This window comes from Anomaloglossus baeobatrachus, chromosome 4, assembly GCF_048569485.1.
Source record: "Anomaloglossus baeobatrachus isolate aAnoBae1 chromosome 4, aAnoBae1.hap1, whole genome shotgun sequence".
In the NCBI taxonomy this organism is placed as follows: domain Eukaryota; kingdom Metazoa; phylum Chordata; class Amphibia; order Anura; family Aromobatidae; genus Anomaloglossus; species Anomaloglossus baeobatrachus.
This window is the reverse complement of record NC_134356.1, coordinates 82,370,303-82,395,307: the sequence shown is the minus strand read 5'-3', so window position 1 is coordinate 82,395,307 and position 25,005 is coordinate 82,370,303. Positions and strand designations below refer to the sequence as shown.

At 44.0% G+C, this 25,005-nt stretch overlaps 1 protein-coding gene across 1 annotated transcript in view; it reads left to right on the top strand.

The window, feature by feature from the left end:
* Positions 1-845: 845 nt before the first annotated feature.
* Positions 846-25,005, top strand: part of GABRB2 (gamma-aminobutyric acid type A receptor subunit beta2) — a 559,541-nt gene continuing 535,381 nt past the window's right edge. The window contains exons 1-3 of the mRNA XM_075344443.1: positions 846-1,309; positions 1,398-1,489; positions 3,189-3,256. Of these exons, the coding sequence (XP_075200558.1) occupies positions 1,233-1,309; positions 1,398-1,489; positions 3,189-3,256 (237 nt within the window). The 5' untranslated portion in view covers positions 846-1,232. The remainder of the gene's footprint in view (positions 1,310-1,397; positions 1,490-3,188; positions 3,257-25,005) is intronic.

The window sequence follows — 25,005 nt, the reverse complement described above, 5'->3', positions numbered from 1 at the left end:
AGAGGTATTGGGGGCCGTCCCGGGGGTCAGTCCTGGAGAGGTATTGAGGACCGCACAGGGGGTCAGTGCTGGAGAGGTATTGGGGGCCGTCCCGGGGGTCAGTGCTGGAGGGGTATCGGGGGCCGTCCCGGGGGTCAGTGTTGGAGAGGTATTGGGGGCCGTCCCGGGGGTCAGTGCTGGAGGGGTATCGGGGGCCGTCCCGGGGGTCAGTCCTGGAGAGGTATTGAGGACCGTACAGGGGGTCAGTGCTGGAGAGGTATTGGGGGCCGTCCCGGGGGTCAGTCCTAGAGAGGTATTGAGGACCGCACAGGGGGTCAGTGCTGGAGAGGTATTGGGGGCCGTCCCGGGGGTCAGTGCTGGAGGGGTATCGGGGGCCGTCCCGGGGGTCAGTGCTGGAGAGGTATTGGGGGCCGTCCCGGGGGTCAGTGCTGGAGGGGTATCGGGGGCCGTCCCGGGGGTCAGTGCTGGAGAGGTATCGGGGGCCGTCCCGGGGGTCAGTGCTGGAGAGGTATCGGGGGCCGTCCCGGGGGTCAGTGCTGGAGAGGTATCGGGGGCCGTCCCGGGGGTCAGTTCTGGAGAGGTATTGAGGACCGTACAGGGGGTCAGTGCTGGAGAGGTATTGGGGGCCGTCCCGGGGGTCAGTCCTGGAGAGGTATTAGTGGTCGCACAGGGGGTCAGTCTTGTAGTGGTATTGGGGGCCGTCCCGGGGGTCAGTCCTGGAGATGGCGGCGCGGGCACTCTGCCTGACCTCCTGCCGCCCCATCCTTGCTGTTTGCACACTGCTGGCCGCATGGCACTGCTGGCTTCATCACATGCCAGTTAAGCTGCCAGGACCGCTGCCAGCTCGCAGAGCCGGGTGTGCAGATGCAGCGCCGCTTTCCCACACCCCTCCTCCACTCCCACATCAGCCTCCGTGTCAGCAGAGCCCAGACAAGTAGCTGCTGCCTGCACCGAGCACTACGCACAGCACACGGCAGCCGGAAACACTGAGGAGCGGGAGCTGCAGGGGTCATCCAGCCCGGGTGGGAGGAGGTGACGAGGGTGCCTAAAAGTTGGGGAGGGGGACGCGTCCCTGCCATTGTTTGCTCCGTATGTCTGTAGCGGGCGAGCACTGCTCCTTTTTGATGTTGTAGTGAGCGATGCGCATGCGCGGCACTTCAGAATTACTGCACTGGTCACAATAAGTTGGATGTCTTCTGCTCTTCACCTAAATCATATCAAAAGCTAAAGGGATGTGGAGAATCCAGAGGAAAGGTTACGTGGGGGTCTGGTCCGTGCAAGTCCTGATTGCCATGGTCTGTGCCCAGAGGTGAGTGATTCCTGAGCAGGGGCATGCACTTTCCATGGACCATGGTGGTCCTGAGGACAGGGATGATGTGCTGTTTACTGTCTTTTAGTGCCAATGATCCCAGCAATATGTCACTGGTTAAGGAGACGGTTGACAGACTCCTGAAAGGCTATGACATCCGTCTGAGGCCAGATTTTGGAGGTAAATTGTCTGATTTCTGTAGTTTTTGGTCTGAATTTTCTGTGCAGGTGAAATAATAATAATGCTGGAAGTAAAGGAAACTTGTCTCCTCCATCCTCCGCACTGTGTCCTCCATCAGCCTCAGCACCGCTAATGCATTGTAGATTGGATGAATATTTCATCTCATCAGAAGTAAGATGCCATCCGGGGGCTTCGTCACCCCCCATTAGTGCTCATCGGACATAGGATTATTATTATCCCAGACACCACTTTATGGAGTTTCAATGCAGCTGGTATATGGCCGTGTATAGAATACAAGATGCCAATGGGGAAACCTGAATAATGCCATCATATACCCTGCCTATAACATGTACCCTGCATATACTATGTGCCCTGCATATACCATGTGCCCTGCATATACCATGTGCCCTGCCTGTACCATGTACCCTTCCTATACCAAGTACCCTGCCTATAACATGTGCCCTGCCTATAACATGTATCCTGTCTATAACATGTACCCTGACTGTACCATGTGCCCTGCATATAACATGTACCCTGACTGTACCATGTACCCTGCCTATGCCATGTGCCCTGCATATACCATGTGCCCTGCCTGTACCATGTACCCTTCCTATACCAAGTACCCTGCCTATAACATTTGCCCTGCCTATAACATGTACCCTGCATATACTATGTGCCCTGCATATACCATGTGCCCTGCATATACCATGTGCCCTGCCTGTACCATGTACCCTTCCTATACCAAGTACCCTGCCTATGCCATGTGCCCTGCATATAACATGTACCCTGACTGTACCATATACCCTGCCTATGCCATGTGCCCTGCCTATAACATGTGCCCTGCATATACCATGTGCCCTGCCTGTACCATGTACCCTTCCTATACCAACTACCCTGCCTATAACATTTGCCCTGCCTATAACATCTACCCTGCATATACTATGTGCCCTGCATATACCATGTGCCCTGCATATACCATGTACCCTTCCTATACCAAGTACCCTGTCTATAACATGTACCCTGACTGTACCATGTACCCTGCCTATGCCATGTGCCCTGCATATAACATGTACCCTGACTGTACCATATACCCTGCCTATTCCATGTACCCTGCCTATACTATGTACCCTGCCTATGCCATGTACTATATCTGTACCATGTACCCTGCCTGTACCATATACCCTGCCTGTACCATGTACCCTGGCTATACCATGTGCCCTGCCTATACCAAGTACCCTGCCTGTACCATGAACTATGTACCCTGCCTGTACCATGTACCCTGGCTATACCATGCGCCCTGCCTATACCATGTACCCTGCCTGTACCATGTACCCTGGCTATACCATGTACCCTGCCTATATCAAGTACCCTGCCTATACCATGTACCCTGGCTATACTATGTACCCTACCTATATCATGTACCCTGGCTATACTATTTAATCTGGCTATACTGTGTACCCTGTCTATATCATGTACCCTGGCTATACTATTTACTCTGGCTATACTGTGTACCCTGCCTATACTGTGTACCCTGTCTATATCATGTACCTTGACTATACCATGTACCCTGCCTATGCCCGCTATGTACATGGTGTATTAATAGTACAAATGCCGTCCATTGAAATAGATGAGTGGCTGGCAGGCAGGAAGGAGTTAAGTTCTTCGAGTTCTCACTGTGGACCCTACTGTTGGCTTCCAGGTGCTCCTGTGGCCGTGGGCATGAACATAGATATCGCCAGCATAGACATGGTGTCAGAAGTCAACATGGTAAGTCATTTTTAAAATGTAATCTGAGAAATATATATATATATATGTTTTTTTTTTAGGGGGGTGTCTATATTTTTTGCAAACCATCAGATGTTACCTGTCCCATGGATCCTGATAAAGCATGAAGGTTTCCTTTCCAGATATCAATGTCTCCTGACAGCAGGGGACGTGGTGACTACTGTCTCATGTATTTATGTAACATATTAGTTCATCAGGGCTTATCTCAGTCCCTATTGACAGTCAATTAATACAGTCACTAGAGATAAAGGGGGGATCGATCCGCCAGGTTTGAGATTTGCGGTGGATGAGGCTGAATCACCTCCCGGAGCATTTTTAAAGATTTGCTCATCTCTGACAGTTACTTTCCGTGTGTTGTAGCTTGTGACCACTTAGTTGAAATTCAAGAAGCAGCTTTTGACTTGCTGACTTCATGCAACAGCGTCCCCTGCTGACACATGTGCGCACTGCACATCACAGGCTCATTAGCTTTCAGTCAGGGTCCCTGGTATGCTCTGGTACAGCTCTGGGAAGAAGTTTCACAGGAAGTCTGACAGTGTTTTGTTTTCTATTTGTGTAGATTGTTTGTGTTTTATAAACGCACTATTATGTATTATGTATCTATTATCCTGCTGCTCTGTGTGACCAGCGTGCAACGTAACAAGGCTGCTAAAGTGCATAGAATCTGACCTCTGGAGATACAGAAACTATTATTATATTGTTTTTGTAACTGATTGTTATTATCTATTAGTGTGCTATGTTTACAATACAAAATAAAGTAACATAGATAAATAGATGGATAGATAGATAGATAATGGATAGATAGAGGGAGGGATGGATGGATAGATAGATAGATGGAAACATACATACAAACAAAAAATAGATAGATGGATGGAAAGATGGATAGATAGATAGATAATGGATAGATAATGGATATATAGATAGATAAATAGATAGATAATGGATAGATAGATGGATAGATAGAGGGATAGATGGATGGATGGATAGATGAATATATGGATCGATGGATGGATGGATGGATGGATGGATGGATGGATGGATGGATAGATAGAGGAATAGATAGATGGATGGATAGATATATAGATAAAGGATTAATAGATAGATGGATAGATAGATGGATGGATAGATAGAGGAATAGATAGATGGATGGATAGATAGAAAGATATATATATAGACAATGGATAGATAGATGGATAGATAGAAAGATAGATAGATGGATAGAAAGATATATGAAAACATACATAGAAAGATAGATGGATGGATAGATATATAGATAGAAAAATGGATAGATAGAGAGATAGATAGATGGATGTATTGATAGATAGACAGATAGAAGGATAGAAAGATGGATAGATAGATAGATAGATAGATAGATAGATAGATAGTTGGATGTATTGATAGAAAGATAGAAGGATAGATAGATAGATAGAGGGATAGATAGATAATAGATAGATAGATAATAGATAGATAGATAGATAATAGATAGATAGAGGATAGATAGATGGATGTATTGATAGATAGAATGATAGAAGGATAGAAAGATGGATAGATAGATTGATAGATAGATGGATGGATGGATAGATAAATAGATAGATAGATAGATAGATAGATAGATAGATAGATAGATAGATAGATACTGTTGGAGGGTGCATACAGGCTGCTCCTCCAGGGATTCTTTGGATGAATAGACACAATCACATCCATTTTCCCTGCAGTTACAATAGCACAGAACATTTTGTATATCTCATACTGGCTCGTTTGCTGTGACTGATATGGATTTCAGACCATTTGATCAGATATCTGATGAATTTCTTTGAGAACCCCTGATTTTCTTTGGATTTTGCGCACATGTGATTAGCAGACGTTCTCCTATGTAGCCTCATGCATGCTAACTATGTGATCGATTTCCTGGAGGTTTCGCAGCCCCTGTGATGTCATCGGTTCATTCCTGGAGATTTCATGCCTGCGCTGAAACAGAAAAAAAAAAAATCCAGTCAACAAAATAATTGTTGCCAAACAAACCATATTGCTGTAGATAGATGAAGAAAACCATCTGCGAGCCATGTCTCTCCTGATGGTTCTCCTTCCTTGTCTCCAAAAGACAACATTTTAGAAAAAAATAAATAAAGAATATTTTTTGGCTTATACTTTTATGCTTTAGTGTTTCATTTTTTGGCTTAAAATGCAGGGAGAAAAGAATACAGCACCACTATAGTCCTTCAGCACCGGAAGTCCATAAGAGCATGGAGGTCTTCTGATGTTATCCGATAGCGGCAATGCATGTTGCTAAGAAACTACACAAGCCAACACATGCAAAATAGAATTTATAAGGATATTTCAATAGTTCCTTAAAGGGGTTTTCCCTATGAACAAAGTACATTTTAACTTAATAGATCTTAGACTAAAGATAAGTTCCACAATTGGGTGTTAAAAAGTTTCTCCGTGTCCCACCCTGCAGACCTGCTTCACTTCATGGTCAGAACATGTTACATTTCCTGGCCAGGGGAACAAACAAAAAACAGTATATAGTATGGGGTCGCATCTGATTCTTTCTGTGAGGTAACACATTTATCTGCCTGTTTTATCACAGTAATGAGTGTTTCTTCCACATCTTCAGTGTTGTGAGCGCATCCTAAATCAACTCAATTGAGGTAGGAGATCCAGCTGCCACTTAGCTCATGTGCCACTGATTTCATTGATGATGATGAGCTCAGGTAACAGAAGAAGCGGCAGAAACACTTACTCCTGTGATAAAGCAGGCAAGAAATGTGTTACCTCACAGAAAGAATTAGCTGAAATCTCTGTCCTTTCTGCATTCTCCCTACTGTGTCCTCCCCTGCCCAGGAGACAGTAGGTTCAGACACAGCAATTACACAGTACATAGCAGGGACACATATATTAGATTCACAGCACGGGAACATTTTTTTTCTAATACATCCAGTTGTGGAAAAGGTATTTCATTCTTGTGACAACCCCTTTAATGCTCACTGACTTAAGAAAATAGTATTTAAGCATCTAATTTTAATCCAATCCAAAATTAAGCTTCCCCAAAGAAACATACAATCATGGCCGAAAGTGTTGGCACCCTTGAAGTATTTCTCCCATAAAGTTATTGCAATTACACATGTTTTGTCATACACATGTTTATTTTCTTTGTGTGTATTGGAAAAACACAAAAAAATAGGGAAAAGGGCAAATTAGACATCATTTCACAGAAAAGCCCAAAAATTGGCCACAGAAAGTTATTGGCACCTTTCCAAAATTGTGGGTAAATAACTTTGTTTCAAACATGTTATGCTTGTTCAAATTCACCTGTGGCAAGTAATAGATGTGGGCAATATGAAAATCACACTTGAAACCAGATGAAAAGGGGAAGAAGTTGACTCAATAATTTGCATTGTGTGTCTGTGTGTGTGACACTAGGCATGGAGAACAGAAAGAGGAGAAGAGAACTGTCTGAGGACCTGATACCCAAAAGTGTTTAAAAAAATCTCAAGGTTGTAAGTCCATCTCCAGAGATCTTGATGTTCCTTTGTCCATGGTAGGCAACATAATCAAGAAATTTACTACCCATGGCACTGTAGCTAATCTCTTGGACGTGGATGGCAAAGAAAAATTGATGAAAAGGTTACAACGCAGGATAGTCCGGATGGTGGATAAGTAGCCCCAATCAAGTTCCAAAGAAATTCCAGCTGCCCTGCAAGCTCAAGGTGCATCAGTGTTAGTGCAAACTATCTGTCAACATTTGAATGAAATGAAACACTATGCAGGAGACCCACAAAGAAAGCACTTCTAACATAGAGCAATAAAAAAATCTAGACTGCAATTTACTAAAAGGTCTGCGAGTAATCCAAAAATACTTCTGGGAAAGTGTCTTGTGGACACATGAGATGAAGATAGAGTTTCTTTGGTAAAGTACATCATTTACTGTTTACAGAATATAGAATGAGGCCTAAAAAGAAAAGAACACAGTACCTACAGTCAAGCATGTTGGAGGCTCAAAGATGTTTTGGGGTTGTTTTGCTGCCTCTGGCACTGGGTGCCTTGACTGTGTGCAAGGAATCATGAAATCTGAAGATTACCAAAGGATTTTGGTTTGCAATGCAGTGCCCTGTGTCAGAAAGCTGGGTTTGTATTGTAGGTCATGGGTCTTCCAGTAGGACAGTGACCCCAAACATACTTCAAGAAGCAACTAGTAATGGATGCAAACAAAATGCTGGACATTTCTGAAAAGGCCAGCAATGAGTTTGGCTCTAAATTCATTGAACGATGTTTACGTTTTTACCATCAGTTTTTCTCATACTGTATTAGCCAGAGTCACACTTGCGAGTTCCTCTCGTATATCTTGCGTGAGTGTCGAATCACATCACCTGGCACGGCCTGATGCTCTCCAGACACGAGTGTCTCAGCTGCTTACAAATATATGCAGCCAACCCGCTCCTGTCTGTAGAATGTGTGTTTTTACTGACCCATAGACTTGAATATGCAATTATGCTTCATGACTTCGATTAAAAATGGACATGTGTCTATATATATTTTTTGTGGTGGGCTAAAAAAACCCAACCTGTGAACCGTCCCATATAAGTATAACTGGCATGTGTTCTATTCATAAAAAAAGTTGATAGAAGATGTGGGTTACTAAAGGTCATCTGTGGAATACCTTAAAGGGGACCTGTCTCCATATTTGCCCCCTATAAGCTGTGGCCAGCACCAGTCAGTCCTTATATACAGCTTTCTAGAAAAACGTATATAAGAGCCCAGGCCACTCTGTGTAATGTAAAAACACCTTTTATTTTACGCACTTCTGGGGTGGTATGGTCCGATGGGTGTCACTGGTCTTGATCCATCTTTTCCTCTCTGCTTGTCATCACCGTCTTTTTTCCCTGCTACGTCTTATATCTTCCACATTGCATTTCTGCGCACGTGCACTTCTCTCTGCCTTGCTGAAGGCAGATCAAAGCATTGTAGTGTGCATGCGCGAGCGTTCTCTGATCTTTCCCCACACCTGTGTATTACAGTATTTTGCTGTGCACACAATAAAGGCCCCATCACACACACAGATAAATCTTTGGCAGCTCTGTGGTTGCAGTGAAATCATGGACATATTGTTCCATTTGTACACAACCACAAACCGGGCACTGATTGTCCACAATTTCACTGCAACCACAGATCTGCCGCAGATTTATCTCTGTGTGTGACAGGGCCTCGCAAGGAGGAAGAGGAACTGGACCGAGACCAGCGGCACCCATAGGACCGGACCACCCCACAGGTTAGTATAATAAAAAGTCTTTTTTTGTATTATTCAGATTGGCTTGGGGACTTATATACAGTATTCTAGAATGCAGTATATAAGAGCTCACTGGTGGTGGCTGCAGTATATAGGTTCCCTTTAAGGTAAGCTCATATATAATTCAAAAAGTCTGCAGCTGATTTCATTGCAAATCCTGGTTATACAAAGTAAAATCCACATTTTACTTACAGATTTTAGAACGGATTTGTATGCGAATTCAACAGTTTTCACTTCAGCTTCTGTACATTAAAAGGCGCAAAATCTGCAGAGAGATGCAGCATAAGAGGTTTCAGCATGAAAAAATAGTATCCGGAATGTGGATAAAATGTGAAAAAATGTCATCGACGTATCTTGTACTGTAATCCTGCGTGAATTTTATCTATGCAAAACCACTGGTAAAATCTACACAAAATCCATTATGTGTGGGTTTACGCCTGTGCTGAAAAGGTTGAATAATATTTGTTTTAGTTTTTTTGTTTCCTAAGTGCTGAAATGGAGAAATGAAAAAGTGGTGCTAAGTATATTAGTGATTCTAGTCCGATTACATCATTTAATGTCTTGCTCTGAGTTCCAATATGCCGTCCTTTAGTCCAGAATAGAGGATGTTGTATGGCTGTTGATGAGTCTTAGCACAGAAGAGTAAAGTATGAATCAGTACCCGTTTTATTAGTAGGGGGCACGAGGTTGCCTGAGGACATGGATCCTAGGTTGAAGTGGTCATGTTAGGCCTGTCGGCTTGAACGAAGTGGAATCAACCCTCCGAGTGGCACTCTGATGCTCACCAATCAAGTAATGGCCGCATCCTCAGAGAAGGGAAAATGGTGCCAGGTGGCATAACTTTGGAATGGGGGAGTGGGGGGCATACAAGAAAATGAAAAACTTTTCCAGAATCAGTAGAGCAGCACCAATTGGAGGAGGTACTCAGTGTGAACAAGAATCCAGTCAAAGCTCCTGTTTAAGACACCACACCGGCATTTTTTTATTTCACTGCCACAGTGTTATTACTAGTGCTTGTTCCCTGCTATTAGTAATATACTTACTGGCTATTATCTTCTGGTCTTGGTGGTGTTTAGGACCTCTTGTGCTAGTTGACATCTGCAGTGTTTGCTGGGTGGACCAGAAGTAATTTCTCAATGTAAGTCTATAAGAGCCAGAATGACTACTTTGAGAACTTGTGACCGATAGCTGTGACTTCCGATCAGTCTTGATCTGGGGGATCACTTGAAGGCAGAACTGAACTGGAGCGGGGCTGGGAAAATCAGATGACTGCAGCTAGTGAGTGCATTACTTTTGGTAAGAATCATGCATTAATGATACCACTCCGGAGGTGAAATAATAAAAAATGATGAAGTGGTACTTTAACTGTACAGTCAAGTTGGTTTCTAGTACATTTTATATGTAAAATGGAATATTTGTGACGTTATATTTATTTATGCCTAAGGAGACAGTGTTGTAGATGAGCACAGTGACAAAGGGCAGATGGCACAGTAGCTAATTTGATAAAAAGTGCCTGTTTCTGTCACAAGAGGTTAAAGGGAACCTGTCCGGTCTCTTATGCCCTACAAGCCCTTTTGAGTGCTTGAAAGGAATTTGTGAAGAATTAGGATAACTACCATTATATTGAACTGTACATACACTTTATAACATTTGAGAAGAAGGTCTGCAAACCATGTCATATGAAGAACGGCTAAAAGAACTAGGAATATTTAGTTTGAAAAAGAGAAGGCTGAGAAGAGACTTAATAGCGGTCTACAAATATCTGAAAGGGAGTCACAGTACAGAGGAAACCTCCCTATTCTCATTAGCACAAGGAAGTTCAAGCAGCAATGGGATGAAACTAAAAGGAAGGAGATTCAGATTAGACATTAGGAAAAACTTTCTGACAGTCAGGGAGTGGAACAGGCGACCACGGAAGGTGGTGAGCTCTCCATCAATGGAAATCTTCAAGCAGAAACTGAATAAACATATAGCTGTGATGATTTAGGAAAGGCTGCACTCGCAGGGGTTGGACCCGATGGCCCTTGAGGTCCCTTCCAACTCTACCATTCTATGATCCTATGAAGCTTTGATTACAACCAACTTAAGGTTCCCTGTTTAGTAATGTGTGGTGGTGTGAGCTCTGTTCAGGGGAAATCTCTTATACTGTAATACTCCACTCTGTTTACACGTTTCCTGATAAAAAGGGAATGTTGAAAAGATATGGACCAGGCATCACTTTCCACCAGATGTTCGTCAGCGGACAAGAGTTCATAAACTTTTTATGAGAATCTTTCATGGGGTTCTTCTTGTGCCACGAAATTGATGCTGTGTCTTTAGGATTGATCATCAATAGAAGCTCACTGGGGGTCTGTCCACCGGAACTTAGACAACTAGCTATTTTTTGGGGCCACTGTTGCCTGGGCAAGCTCTGTGGCTTCTTTTTTGTTAATGTCACTGTCACAACATCATGTTGTGCATTTTGTAGTGACTGTGTCTTTTATTGTAGGTTAGTCCTACTCAAACACTATCTTAACCTCATCTTGGAATGGTTTTATGACTCAGATACTGATCATATAGAGGTTTTAATTATCCCATATATGCTACCATAATTCCACCCTTTCTGCACGCCTTATAGCTACACCCATGTGTATGTTGTGATCATTGTTAGAAATCAGCAAATTAATTTGCAAAATGTTGGTTCATCGGGAAGGTCAGTATCCTATGATCTTTGGACGGGAGCCCTGTGATTCCCACCTCTCAGGATCTGAAGTTCCTATTTTGATTAGCTGGCTTGGCGTGATGTCATTTGTATAATGTCATCCTAGGCCAGCTGATCAAAAGAGAAGCTATGGAGGCAGGCGAGAGGCAGTTTGCATGACTCCCATCTAAGAACACTGACCTGTATGCTGGACTAGAGTCCTGCAAATGTATTCACCCATCTCTACTGTTACAGGGAATCTGTTATGCTGTATCTAGGAGGCTATGTGGGGGCTCTTGCTGTTTATATGAGGCTATGGGGTGGCTCATACAGTATATAAGAGGCTATGTGAGGGCTCATACATTGGGTCTATTTGGAGGCTCATACTGTATATAGAAGGCTATGTGAGAGTACATTATGAGAAAATTTCTCGGAACATGAGCCATAAGGTAAATGCGCCACTAGCACACTTGTACTAGTGGCGTATATGCATCACTCGCAATAGAATGCAAAGGAAGGAGAACAATCGAGTGTATATGCAAACAAATTGTTTATTAGAGAAAAGACACACGCAAAACAGCAATTGAATGATTTAAAAACAACTACCACTGAATCAAGGGGGGCATACAGTGTGACAAAAGATAACACAATACATGTTACATGCCAGTGGTCGTGGAATAAGTGAACAGTATTGTATTAGAAAAGCCAAAATTAGTATAATATGGCAGTAAAGCCCAATGTTCACAATCCCAAATAGCCGTGGGAGAGGTAGAGTGTTAAAAAAAGGGATTATAAGGATGGTACAATCAGCACATTTAGGTAACAAATGGCCAATACCCAATATTCACAATCCCACGTAGCCGTGGGAGAGGTAGAATGTTAAAAAAGGGGTTGTTTGGATGGCACAATCAGCACAATTGGGTAACCAATAGCTGTGGGAGAGGAAAGGGTACAGGTTATGATGTCACACTATAATCGTGGGAGAGGTGGAAACATATAATTGAATAGAGAATGACCAACACACCGGGGTGGGTAGACAATGTCAGCACTCTATTATAATAAATGTCTCAATTACAGAGTACAAAAAAATTGGTAGTGCCGTAGAGGGTCCAGCCACAACCGAAGTGTATGGAATTACATGTAAGAAACATCATAACCGAGGGCTATAAGGTACCAAAAAATAGCTAATAGTTGATGGCCCTAGATGTATGAAATACATGCCAAGTAGACCTTGATAGGCATAGTATCAAGGGACATAAAGTGCAAATGCATAAAGATAAATAATCCTAATAACAAAAAAAGTATAGTGAAACAATACCCACAGATAAAAACAGCCACTGGCAACAAGTAAGGAGTAACAATCACATCATGCACATACACGAAGAGAAGAGGGATCACCGCTGTTTATATGAGGCTATGGGGTGGCTCATATAGTATATAGGAGGCTATGTGAGGGCTCATACATAGGGTCTATTTGGAGGCTCATACTGTATATAGAAGGCTATGTGAGAGTACATGTTGTATATAGAAGGCTATGTGTGTGGCTCTTGCTGTTCATAGAAAGCTATGTTGGGGCTTATGCATAGCAACAAAGTGTAGGCTCATGCATTATATAGGAGGCTATATGAGGGCTACTGTGGTATAAAGGAGGCTATGTGGGGGCTCATGTTCTATATGGGAGGCTAAATGTGGACTCCTGCTATATACATGATGCTATGTTTTTATGTTCTCCCCGTGTTTGCGTGGGTTTCCTCCGGGTACTCCGGTTTCCTCCCACACTCCAAAGACATACCCCTAGGGATCCTAGATTGTGAGCCCCAATGGGGACAGTGTTGACATTGTATGCAAAGCGCTGTGGAATTAATAGCACTATAGAAATGAATAACTATTATTATTATTATTATGTGAGGGCTCATGGTGTATATAGGAGGTTATGTGGTGGCTCATAATTTATATAGGAAGCTATAAGGGAACTAATAATCTATACAGGAGGCTAAGTGGGGGCTCATGCTTTATATTGAAGTATAGAGTGTCATGCACCTTGGCACCTACCTCTATTCTTTCAGTGCTATTCTGTATACTTTACTGTCTGGAATTAAGGGGGCTTTACACGCTACGATATCGTTAATGTTTGGTCGCCGAGGTCAAGTTGTTAGTGACGCACATCCGGCGTCATTAACGATATCGCAGCGTGTAATACTTACCAGCGACCTTAGGCGACCTCAAAAATGGTGAAAATCGTTCACCATGGAGAGGTCGTCCCAAAGTCAAAAATCGGTAAGGGTTGTTTAGCGTTGTGGTTCATCGCTCATGCGGCAGCACACATCGCTATGTGTGACACCGCATGAGCGAGGAACGTCTCCTTACCTGCCGCCGGCCCCAATGCGGAATGAAGAAGGTGGGCGGGATGTTACGTCCTGCTCATCTCCGCCCCTCTGCTTTGATTGGCCGGCCGCTTAGTGACGTTGCGGTGACGTCGCTGTGATGCCAAACGTCCCTCCCCCTTGAAGGAGGGATTGTTCGGCAGTCACAGCGCCGCCGACGACCAGGTAAGTATGTGTGACGCTGCGTAGCGATAATGTTCGCTATGGCAGCGATCACAAACAATCGCATGCGCGACGGGGGCGGGTACTTACACGGTCGCTATCGCTAGAAATTGCTAGCGATATCGCTACCGTGTAAAGCCCCCTTTAGTCTGAAGAAGGTCTTGCTGACTGTAGAATTAAATATTTCAGGATTGCAGTTTCCATTAAAACCAATATCTCTTCTTAATGTCGGATTTATTTTCTTTATTTGCTTTATATAGAAGGCTATGTTAGGGCTTATGCTGTATGTAGAAGGCTATGTGGGTGCTCCTGTTGTATAAGGGAGAGTATGTGAGGGCTCATACTACATATAGGAGGCTATGTGGGTGTTCATGTTGTATATAGGTGAGTATGTGAGGGCTCATGCTGTAGATAGGAGGCTATGTGGGGACTCCTACTGTATATAGGAGGCTTGTGAGGGCTCATCCTGTATATAGGAGACTATGTGAGGGCTCATACTGTATATAGGAAGCTATGCGGATGATCATGCATAGGGGCTACGTGGGTCTATTTCTATATATAGGAGGTTATGTGTGGGCTTATGCATCGCGACAATGTGGGGGCTCATGGTTTATATAGGAGGCTATGTAAGGGCTCCCAAGGTATAAAGGAGGCTATGTGGTGGCTCTTGCTGTATATAGGAGTCTAGATCAGGACTCCTGCTATATATAAAATGGTATGTGAGGGTGAGGGCTCATGCTGTATACAGGAGGCTATATGGTTGTTCATGTTGTATATAGGAGGCTATGTGTTGGCTCCTGCTGTGTATAGGAGGCTATGTGGGGGCCCGTGCAATATATAGGATATATGGGGGCTCATGTTGTATACAGGAGGCTATATGGAGGCTCATGCTGTATATATGAGGCTATTTGGGGCTCAGGTTGTAAATAGAAGGTTATGTGGGGGCCCATGGCGTACATAGGAGGCTATTTTGGGGCTCATACTGTATATGGGAGGCTATGTGGGGGCTCATGCTGTATATATGAGGCTATGTGGGGGCTCATGCTATGTATTGAAGGCTACATGGGGCTCATGCTGTATATAGGAGGGTATGTCTGGGCTCATTGATAGGGGCTACGTGGGGCTCTTGCTGTATATAAGAGGCGATGTGGGTGCATATGCTGTGCATAGGCTATTTGGGGGCACATGCTGTATATTGGAGGCTCTGTTGGGGCTCATGCTGTACATAGAAGGCTATATGGGGCTAATGTTGTATATAAGAGGCTATGAGGGGGCTCATGATTTATAAAGTAGGCCATGTTGGGGTCCATACTGATATTGTGGCTATGTAGGGTCACTTACTGTATATAGGGGGCTATTATCATGCTGAAAGTCCCAGCCACATTTCATCTTCAATGGCCTTGCTGATGGAAGGAGGTTTGCATTCAAATTCTCACAATACATGGCTCCATTCATTTTTTCATGTCGGATCGGTCGCCCTGGTCCCTTTGCAGCGAAACAGCCCCATAGCATGATGTTGCCACCCCTATTCCTCACAGTAGGCATGGTATTCTTTGGATGCAACTCAGCATTCTACCTCCTCCAAATGCGATAAGTTGTGTTTCTACCAAACAGTTCTACTTTGGTTTCATCAGACCATATGACATTTTCCCAATACTCTTCTGGATAATCCAAATGCTCTCTAGCAAACTCAGATGGGCCCGGACATGTACTGGCTTAAGCAGGGGGATATGTCTGGCACTGCAGGATCTGAGTCCTTGGTGGCGTAGTGTGTTACTGATGGTAGCCTTTATTACGGTGGTCCTAGCTCTATGTAAGTCATTCACTAGGTTCCCTAATGTGGTTCTGGGATTTTTGCTCACCGTTCTTGTGATCGTTTTGACCCCACAGGGAGAGATTTTGCATGGAGCCCCAGATCGAGGGAGATTATCAGTGGTCTTCTATGTCTTCCATTTTCTTATTATTGCTCCCACATTTGATTTTATCACACCAAGCTGCTTGCCTATTGCAGATTCAGTCTTCCCAGCCTGGTGCAGGGCTACAATTTTGTTTCTGTTGTCCTTCGACAGCTCTTTGGTCTTCGCTATAGTGGAGTTTGGAGTGTGACTTTTTGAGGTTGTGGATAGGTGTCTTTTATACTGATAACAAGTTCAAATAGGTGCCATTACTACAGGTAATGAGTGGAGGACAGAGGAGCCTCTGAAAGAAGAAGTTACAGGTCTGTGAGAGCCAGAAAATCTTGCATGTTTTTAGGTGACCAAATACTTATTTTACACCATAATTTGCAAAAACAATCTTGCCAAATCAGACAAGGTGATTTTTTGTGGGTTTTTTTCCTCATTTTGTCTCTCATAGTTGTGGTCACCTATGATGTCAATTACAGGCCTCTCTCATCTTTTTAAGTGGGAGAACTTGCACAATTAGTGGCTGACTAAATAGTATTTTTCCCCACTGTAGTGCTATGTTTGAGTATATGTTGTATATATGAGGCTATGTGGGTGCTCATGCTGTATATATGAGGTTATGTAGCTGCTTATACTGTATTTAGGAGGATGTGTTGGAGCTCATTCATAGGGGCTATGTGGGGGCTCATGCTGTGTATAGAAGGTTGTTGCTTGGGCTCATACTGTATATAGGAAGCTATGCGGATGATCATGCATAGGGGCTACGTGGGTCTATTTCTGTATATAGGAGGTTATGTGTGGGCTTATGCATAGCGACAATGTGGGGGCTCATGGTTTATATAGGAGGCTATGTAAGGGCTCCCAAGGTATAAAGGAGGCTATGTGGTGGCTCTTGCTGTATATAGGAGTCTAGATCAGGACTCCTGCTATATATAAAATGGTATGTGAGGGTGAGGGCTCATGCTGTATACAGGAGGCTATATGGTTGTTCATGTTGTATATAGGAGGCTATGTGTTGGCTCCTGCTGTGTATAGGAGGCTATGTGGGGGCCCGTGCAATATATAGGATATATGGGGGCTCATGTTGTATATAGGAGGCTATGTGGAGGCTCATGCTGTATATATGAGGCTATTTGGGGCTCAGGTTGTAAATAGGTTATGTGGGGGCCCATGGCGTACATAGGAGGCTATTTTGGGGCTCATACTGTATATGGGAGGCTATGTGGGGGCTCATGCTGTATATATGAGGCTATGTGGGGGCTCATGCTATGTATTGAAGGCTACATGGGGCTCATGCTGTATATAGGAGGGTATGTGTGGGCTCATTGATAGGGGCTACGTGGGGCTCTTGCTGTATATAAGAGGCGATGTGGGTGCATATGCTGTGCATAGGCTATTTGGGGGCACATGCTGTATATTGGAGGCTCTGTTGGGGCTCATGCTGTACATAGAAGGCTATATGGGGCTAATGTTGTATATAAGAGGCTATGAGGGGGCTCATGATTTATAAAGTAGGCCATGTTGGGGTCCATACTGATATTGTGGCTATGTAGGGTCACTTACTGTATATAGGGGGCTATTATCATGCTGAAAGTCCCAGCCACATTTCATCTTCAATGGCCTTGCTGATGGAAGGAGGTTTGAAATTCTCACAATAAATGGCTACATTCATTTTTTCATGTCGGATCGGTCGCCCTGGTCCCTTTGCAGCGAAACAGCCCCATAGCATGATGTTGCCACCTCTATTCCTCACAGTAGGCATGGTATTCTTTGGATGCAACTCAGCATTCTGCCTCCTCCAAATGCGATAAGTTGTGTTTCTACCAAACAGTTCTACTTTGGTTTCATCAGACCATATGCCATTTTCCCAATACTCTTCTGGATAATCCAAATGCTCTCTAGCAAACTCAGATGGGCCCGGACATGTACTGGCTTAAGCAGGGGGATACGTCTGGCACTGCAGGATCTGAGTCCTTGGTGGCGTAGTGTGTTACTGATGGTAGCCTTTATTACGGTGGTCCTAGCTCTATGCAAGTCATTCACTAGGTTCCCTAATGTGGTTCTGGGATTTTTGCTCACCGTTCTTGTGATCGTTTTGACCCCACAGGGAGAGATTTTGCATGGAGCCCCAGATCGAGGGAGATTATCAGTGGTCTTCTATGTCTTCCATTTTCTTATTATTGCTCCCACATTTGATTTTATCACACCAAGCTGCTTGCCTATTGCAGATTCAGTCTTCCCAGCCTGGTGCAGGGCTACAATTTTGTTTCTGTTGTCCTTCGACAGCTCTTTGGTCTTCGCTATAGTGGAGTTTGGAGTGTGACTGTTTGAGGTTGTGGATAGGTGTCTTTTATACTGATAAAAAGTTCAAATAGGTGCCATTACTACAGGTAATGAGTGGAGGACAGAGGAGTCTCTGAAAGAAGAAGTTACAAGTCTGTGAGAGCCAGAAAATCTTGCATGTTTTTAGGTGACCAAATACTTATTTTACACCATAATTTGCAAAAACAATCTTGCCAAATCAGACAAGGTGATTTTTTGTGGGTTTTTTTCCTCATTTTGTCTCTCATAGTTGTGGTCACCTATGATGTCAATTACAGGCCTCTCTCATCTTTTTAAGTGGGAGAGCTTGCACAATTGGTGGCTGACTAAATAGTATTTTTCCCCACTGTAGTGCTATGTTTGAGTATATGTTATATATATGAGGCTATGTGGGTGCTCATGCTGTATATATGAGGTTATGTAGCTGCTTATACTGTATTTAGGAGGATGTGTTGGAGCTCATTCATAGGGGCTATGTGGGGGCTCATGCTGTGTATAGAAGGTTGTTGCTTGGGCTCATACTGTATATAGGAGGATGTCATCATATTTAATTCTGTTCATTATTAATATAAAATAACAATTATAATTATTATATTAATATTGAGCAGAAATCATTTCAGCCTATTTGTTCAGCCCTCCTCAACATTCAGAGTTTCTCATGTGGCTGTGCGGGAAAATGTATTTCTCACCCCTGCTATATTATGTGTAGAGCTCTATATACAGTGCCTTGCGAAAGTATTCGGCCCCTTTGAATTTTTCAACCTTTTCCCACATTTCAGGCTTCAAACATAAAGATAAAAATTTAAATTTTATGGTGAAAAATCAACAACAAGTGGGACACAATTGTGAAGGTGAACAATATTTATTGCTTATTTTAAACTTTTATATAAAACAAATAACTGAAAATTAGGGCGTGCAATATTATTCATCCCCTTTAAGTTAATTCTTTGTAGCACCACCTTTTGCTGCGATTACAGCTGCAAGTCTCTTGGGGTATGTCTCTATCAGTTTTGCACATCGAGAGACTGAAATTCTCGCCCATTCTTCCTTTGCAAACAGCTGGAGCTGAGTGAGGTTGGATGGAGGCATTTGTGTACAGCAGTTTTCAGCTCTTTCCACAGATTCTCGATTGGATTCAGGTCTGGACTTTGACTTGGCCATTCTAACACCTGGATACGTTTATTTGTGAACCATTCCATTGTAGATTTTGTTTTATGTTTTGGATCATTGTCTTGTTGAAAGACAAATCTCCGTCCCAGTGTCAGGTCTTTTGCAGACTCCAACAGGTTTTCTTCAAGAATGGTCCTGTATTTAGCTCCATCCATCTTCCCATCAATTTTAACCATCTTCCCTGTCCCTGCTGAAGAAAAGCAGGCCCAAACCACGATGCTGCCACCACCATGTTTGACAGTGGGGATGGTGTGCTCAAGGTGATGAGCTGTGTTGCTTTTACGCCAAACATATCGTTTGGCATTGTGCCCAATAAGTTCGATTTTGGTTTCATCTGACCAGAGCACCTTCTTCCACATGCTTGGTGTGTCTCCCAGGAGGTTTGTGGCAAACTTTGAGCAAACTTTGTGCAGTGTATGACTGATTGTTGTCCTATGGACAGACTCTCTAACCTCAGTTGTAGATCTCTGCAGTTCATCCAGAGTGATCATGGGCCTCTTGGCTGCATCTCTGATCAGTCTTCTCCTTATTTGAGATGAAATTTGTGAGGGATGGCTTGGTCTTGGTAGATTTGCAGTGGTATGATACTCCTTCCATTTCAATATAATCACTTGCACAGTGCTTCTTGGGATGTTTAAAGTTGTGGAAATCTTTTTGTAACCAAATCCAGCTTTAAACTTCTCCACAACAGTATCACGGACCTGCCTGTTGTGTTCCTTGGACTCCATCATGCTATATGCGCTTTAAACAGAACACTGAGACTATCACAGAGCAGGTGCAGTTATTCGGAGACTTGATTACACACAGGTGGCTTATATTTATCATTGATCAGTCATTTAGGACAACATTGGATCATTCAGAGATCCTCAATGAACCTCTGGAGTGAGTTTGCTGCACTGAAAGTAAAGGGGACGAATAATATTGCACGCCCCAATTTTCAGTTTATTCTTTTTTACAAAAGTTTACAATAAGCAATACATTTCGTTCAACTTCACAATTGTGTCCCACTTGTTGATTCTTCACCATAACATTAAAATTGTTATCTTTATGTTTGAAGCCTGAAATGTGGGAAAAGGTTGAAAAATTCAAGGGGGCCGAAAACTTTCGCAAGGCACTGTAAGAGAAAAAAATGTGCGCCTGTCTCATAGTGTCTGCAGATGTGCACATGTGCGGTAATCATATCACTTGATCTATCAAGGGGGCCATGTAACATGTCTCGGGGGGGGGGGCCATGCCTTCTAAACTGCCCGGGGCCCTGGCTACTCTTCATCCGCCCCTTGTTGTGAATACATCAAACAGTTTTACAGACTTGTACACTGACGCTGATAGTAGCATTCACATTCAGGACCAAATGCTGAATAGCAAATTCCTTCTGGTACAGAGTGGGCAAAGTGATGGGAATCAGCTCCTCCATGCCAAACCAATACCAGTCATTAGTGGTGGTGTTAATTGTTGGCAGTGCACGGTGGGAGTCATTGTGACTATAAATGATGGATTTGTATCATATCCAACATGGTGTTATATGATTTGCTTTTGTTTGTTCATTATTACCGTAGTGGTATTGTTTTATTCTTATTGGTTTCTGTTCTTGAGTTTCCACGTTTTTAAGTTAAAGTTATGTTTTTGTGTTTTTCTTCCACTGCTCCCAAACTGTGCCCCAGAAAGCTGACAATCAAAAGGGTCGTCTGTGCTAGAATGAAAACTCTGCAGTCTTTCTGGGCGTCACTTTGTGCGACTGCAGACTTGTCAGTCCTTCCAGCGCATGCACTGTGCACTGCGAGAATTCATTGGTGTCTGTGTCGGGAACGGCGGTCAAGTGTGCGATATGCCAATCTGTAAGTTATTGCTTATCCTGTGGATAGGTGATGACATCGTTCCTGAACAACCATTGTAACTTTCCATTCCCATTTGTTTTTTAAGCACTCTGATGAATCTCTGCTCAGCTCTCTTTTATGTGTATACTTTCTAAAGGGTATGTTCAATGTTACGATTTTTGGGGCGTTGCGGTAATAACTGATGCTCCTCCTGGAGTGCACTGGAGCACATCTCTGGGTGATTTAAAGGTAGTCTGTCAGCAGGTTTTTGCTATGTAAGCTGAAGCCAGTATGCTGCAGGGGTTTACACAAGAAGTTCAGGCATGCCCGTTTTGTCACAGTCCGATCTTTTTTTTAATTGCTATGTTTTTTAAGCAGCAAGACCCTTATCATTACAGGACTAGAAATTCATGTGCATGGCAGTCCAGCATGCTCCCTGCTATGATTGACCTCACTGTCAATATATAATATTCATAGAGAGCCTGGTGAGGGCTGGAGCAGCTCTCTAGAGTATGCTACATGACTAAATGTAAACTTTCAGATTGTGTCAGAACAGCTTTAACCAGAATTCTAAAGCAGGTTTTACATGCTGCGGCAGCGCTAGCCGATGCTAGCGATGCTGAGCGCGATAGCACCCGCCCCCGTCGTACGGCCAATATGTGTTGATTGCTGCCGTAGCAAACATTATCGCTACCGCAGCGTCACACACACTTACCTGCCCTGCGACGTCGCTGTGACCGGCGATCCGCCTCCTTTCTAAGGGGGCGATTCGTTCAGCGTCACAGCGACGTCACAGCAGCGTCACTGAACCGCCGCCCAATAGAAAAGGAGGGGAGGAGATGAGCGGCCGGAACCTCCGCCCACCTCCTTCCTTCTTCCTTTTCCGGTGGAGGCAGGTAAGGAGATGTTTGTCGTTCCAGCGGCGTCACACACAGCGATGTGTGATGCCACTGGAGCGACAAGCAACATCGTTCCGTCGCTGCAGCGATATTATGGAAATGAGCGACGTGACAACGAGCTACGATATCGCACGTATTTGCGCTCGTTAATCGTCGCTCATTTGCGTCACACGCTGCGATGTCGCTACCGGCGCCGGATGTGCGTCACTACCGACGTGACCCCGACGATATATCGGTAGCGATGTCGCAGCGTGTAAAGCCCGCTTTAGTGATACATCATTGGATTCAGAATCTCCTTGCCTACAACATGCTGTTCTCAGATGAGGTAGCAAAAACCTGACGACAGATTCCCTTTAAGGCACTTTAGTGGCATACATTTTCATGATTTAGCTGGGTGTGCGTCATCCAAGCTCCACACATTTTTCTAAAAGTGGGCAAAGCTAGATTGAACTGTCAAGAAAAAACAGCAATATTTTAAGGTGTTTTATGATAAAAATGATGGCAAAAACACCTTTTGTCTAAATCTTGACATTCTTTCATTCTTTGAGTCTAAGAATATCCCATTGTCCTGTTTTAGGATTTCATCTATATATATATACAGTAGTATCTTTATAGACTCAGAAGAAGACAATCGCCAGAAGATCAGATCACCATGGCTGCCCTGTAAGTTCATCAGCACAATACAAACCGCCTGTTTGCTGATGGTGCACAGGGTATATCAGAGGGAATAGCACTGATAACAAACATATTAGTGAAGGGATTTCAATGTGGCTACCTGATAATCATATGTAATTGATCGGGAATGGCAAACACCGCCTGTAATAGGTTTCAATTATTAGGAAACTCAAATATTGTAGCATGTTATCTTCAGGAGATTAGCTTTATAGTAATTTGAAGTGAGGGTAACCAAAGAGAAAAATAAATAGATAAGTGAGAAGAGACAATTCAATTAGAAAGTTGAGAAAATTGCAATAAGATTATGGTGCTTCCAATTTTTGCATTTATCTAGTTAATTAAATTGACCCTAAAATGCAATTGATAATGGGCCCAGTAATGCTGAGATCTAAGGGACTCTTGTCTGTCTTCATCTAAAGGCCAACATAGATATTAGATGTAATTCAGCCGAAGCCACTGATTTTGGGGAGGCCGGCGGACCATCTGCATCACTGGCAGACACAGACAGAAAAGGACCCCTGTGAAGAACAATATATGGACTCTTTGCAGCCCAAGAGCTCATCAAAATCCAGAATTCCACCTGTTTTGGAGGTAGAAATTAACCCCCTCACTTCTTGAGACCTTGAGCGGCTGAATAGGGTGCACCAATGATATGTCCGCCCCTAATCTGCACTTTATAGGATTCTCCGTAATCTCTCAAAATGTCTGATCCTTGGTTGCCAGAAGAGTTTGGGAAAGGCTTTCTCCTCTCTCCATGCTCAAAATGTATGAACACTTGGCTGAGCCAAATGCTCATGTGTATGGAGGAGGCGGGAGATATAACTGTTTGCCAGATGAATGTTATCTTGTGTATGACAATATCTGTATGATGTTGTCTCATACCCTTAGGCCACGTGCACACAGTGAGTATCTGGTGTGTTTTTTACCTCAGCATTTGTACTCAAAAACCAGGAGAGGAACAATCAGAGGAAAACTATTTATACCCGTGCACCACGTCTGTATTTTTTACCCACTTCTGGTTTTGGCTTACAAATACTGAGGTAAAAAACTCACCAAATACTGAACTGTGAACACGGCCTTACGTATATGCTATTATTGTGTTTGTGCCCAGAAAGTGGTTAACAGGGCCCCCACTTGACTTGTGTAGTATATGAAAGTATTGTAGTAAAAGGTCCCAAAGGACCACTTAGGCATCAGTCTAGAGTCAAACTGCTACCATTGCACTATCTAGAGCAGGGGAACCCAACCTGTGGCTCAGTGGCTTTCGGTCAGGTAATATGTTGATCTCGGTCATCTTCTACCTTGGTGCATTAGTACCAGGGCTAGCAAACTGCAATGAAGTCTCGAGATGGTTGGCAACTTTTGTGAGTAGCTCCACACAGAAGAGTGGTTCTGAAGGGGGCAGGATAGGAACCCCTGGATCTTGGTGTACTGGCTCATTGTGATTTCTGTGGAAAAGCTTTGGCTGTCGTTATACTGGTAATAGGGTCTCTGGGTGTCACTACTCTGAGGGAGAAGTAGGTGGATGTGGCTTGTGACCCTCTCTCAGAGCAGAATGTTGTTTGCAACCATCTTTCAGAGTTGAATGTGGCTGTCATGGTCAAAAAGGTTGGGGACTACTGAACTAGAGCTACTTGTATGGGGCCAAGATCTGCAGGATGCAGGTCAGAAGAACTTGAAAAATCTATTTCTTGTAAAAGGAGTCTGCTATCTAAAGCTGGTGTCACACACAGCGACAACGACAACGACGTCGCTGCTACGTCACCATTTTCTGTGACGTTGCAGCGACGTCCCGTTGCTGTCGCTGTATGTGACATCCAGCAACGACCTGGCCCCTGCTGTGAGGTCGCCGGTCGTTGCTGAATGTCCAGCTTCATTTTTTGGTCGTCACTCTCCCGCTGTGACACACACATCGCTGTGTGTGACAGCGAGAGAGCGACGAAATGAAGCGAGCAGGAGCTGGCACTGGCAGCTGCGGTAAGCTGTAACCAGCGTAAACATCGGGTAACCAAGGGAAGACCTTTCCCTGGTTACCCGATATTTACCTTCGTTACCAGCCTCCGCTCTTGCTGCCAGTGCCGGCTCCTGCTCTGTGCACATGTGGCTGCAGTACGCATCGGGTAATTAACCCGATGTATACTGTAGCAAGGAGAGCAAGGAGCCAGCGCTAAGCAGTGTGCGCGGCTCCCTGCTCTCAGAACTGTGACATGTAGCTGCAGCACACATCGGGTTAATTAACCCGATGTATACTGTAGCAAGGAGAGCAAGGAGCCAGCGCTAAGCAGTGCACGCGGCTCCCTGCTCTCTGCACTGTGACATGTAGCTGCAGCACACATCGGGTTAATTAACCCGATGTGTACTGTACCTAGGAGAGCAAGGAGCCAGCGCTAAGCGCGGCTCCCTGCTCTCTGCACATGTAGCGACGTTATGATCG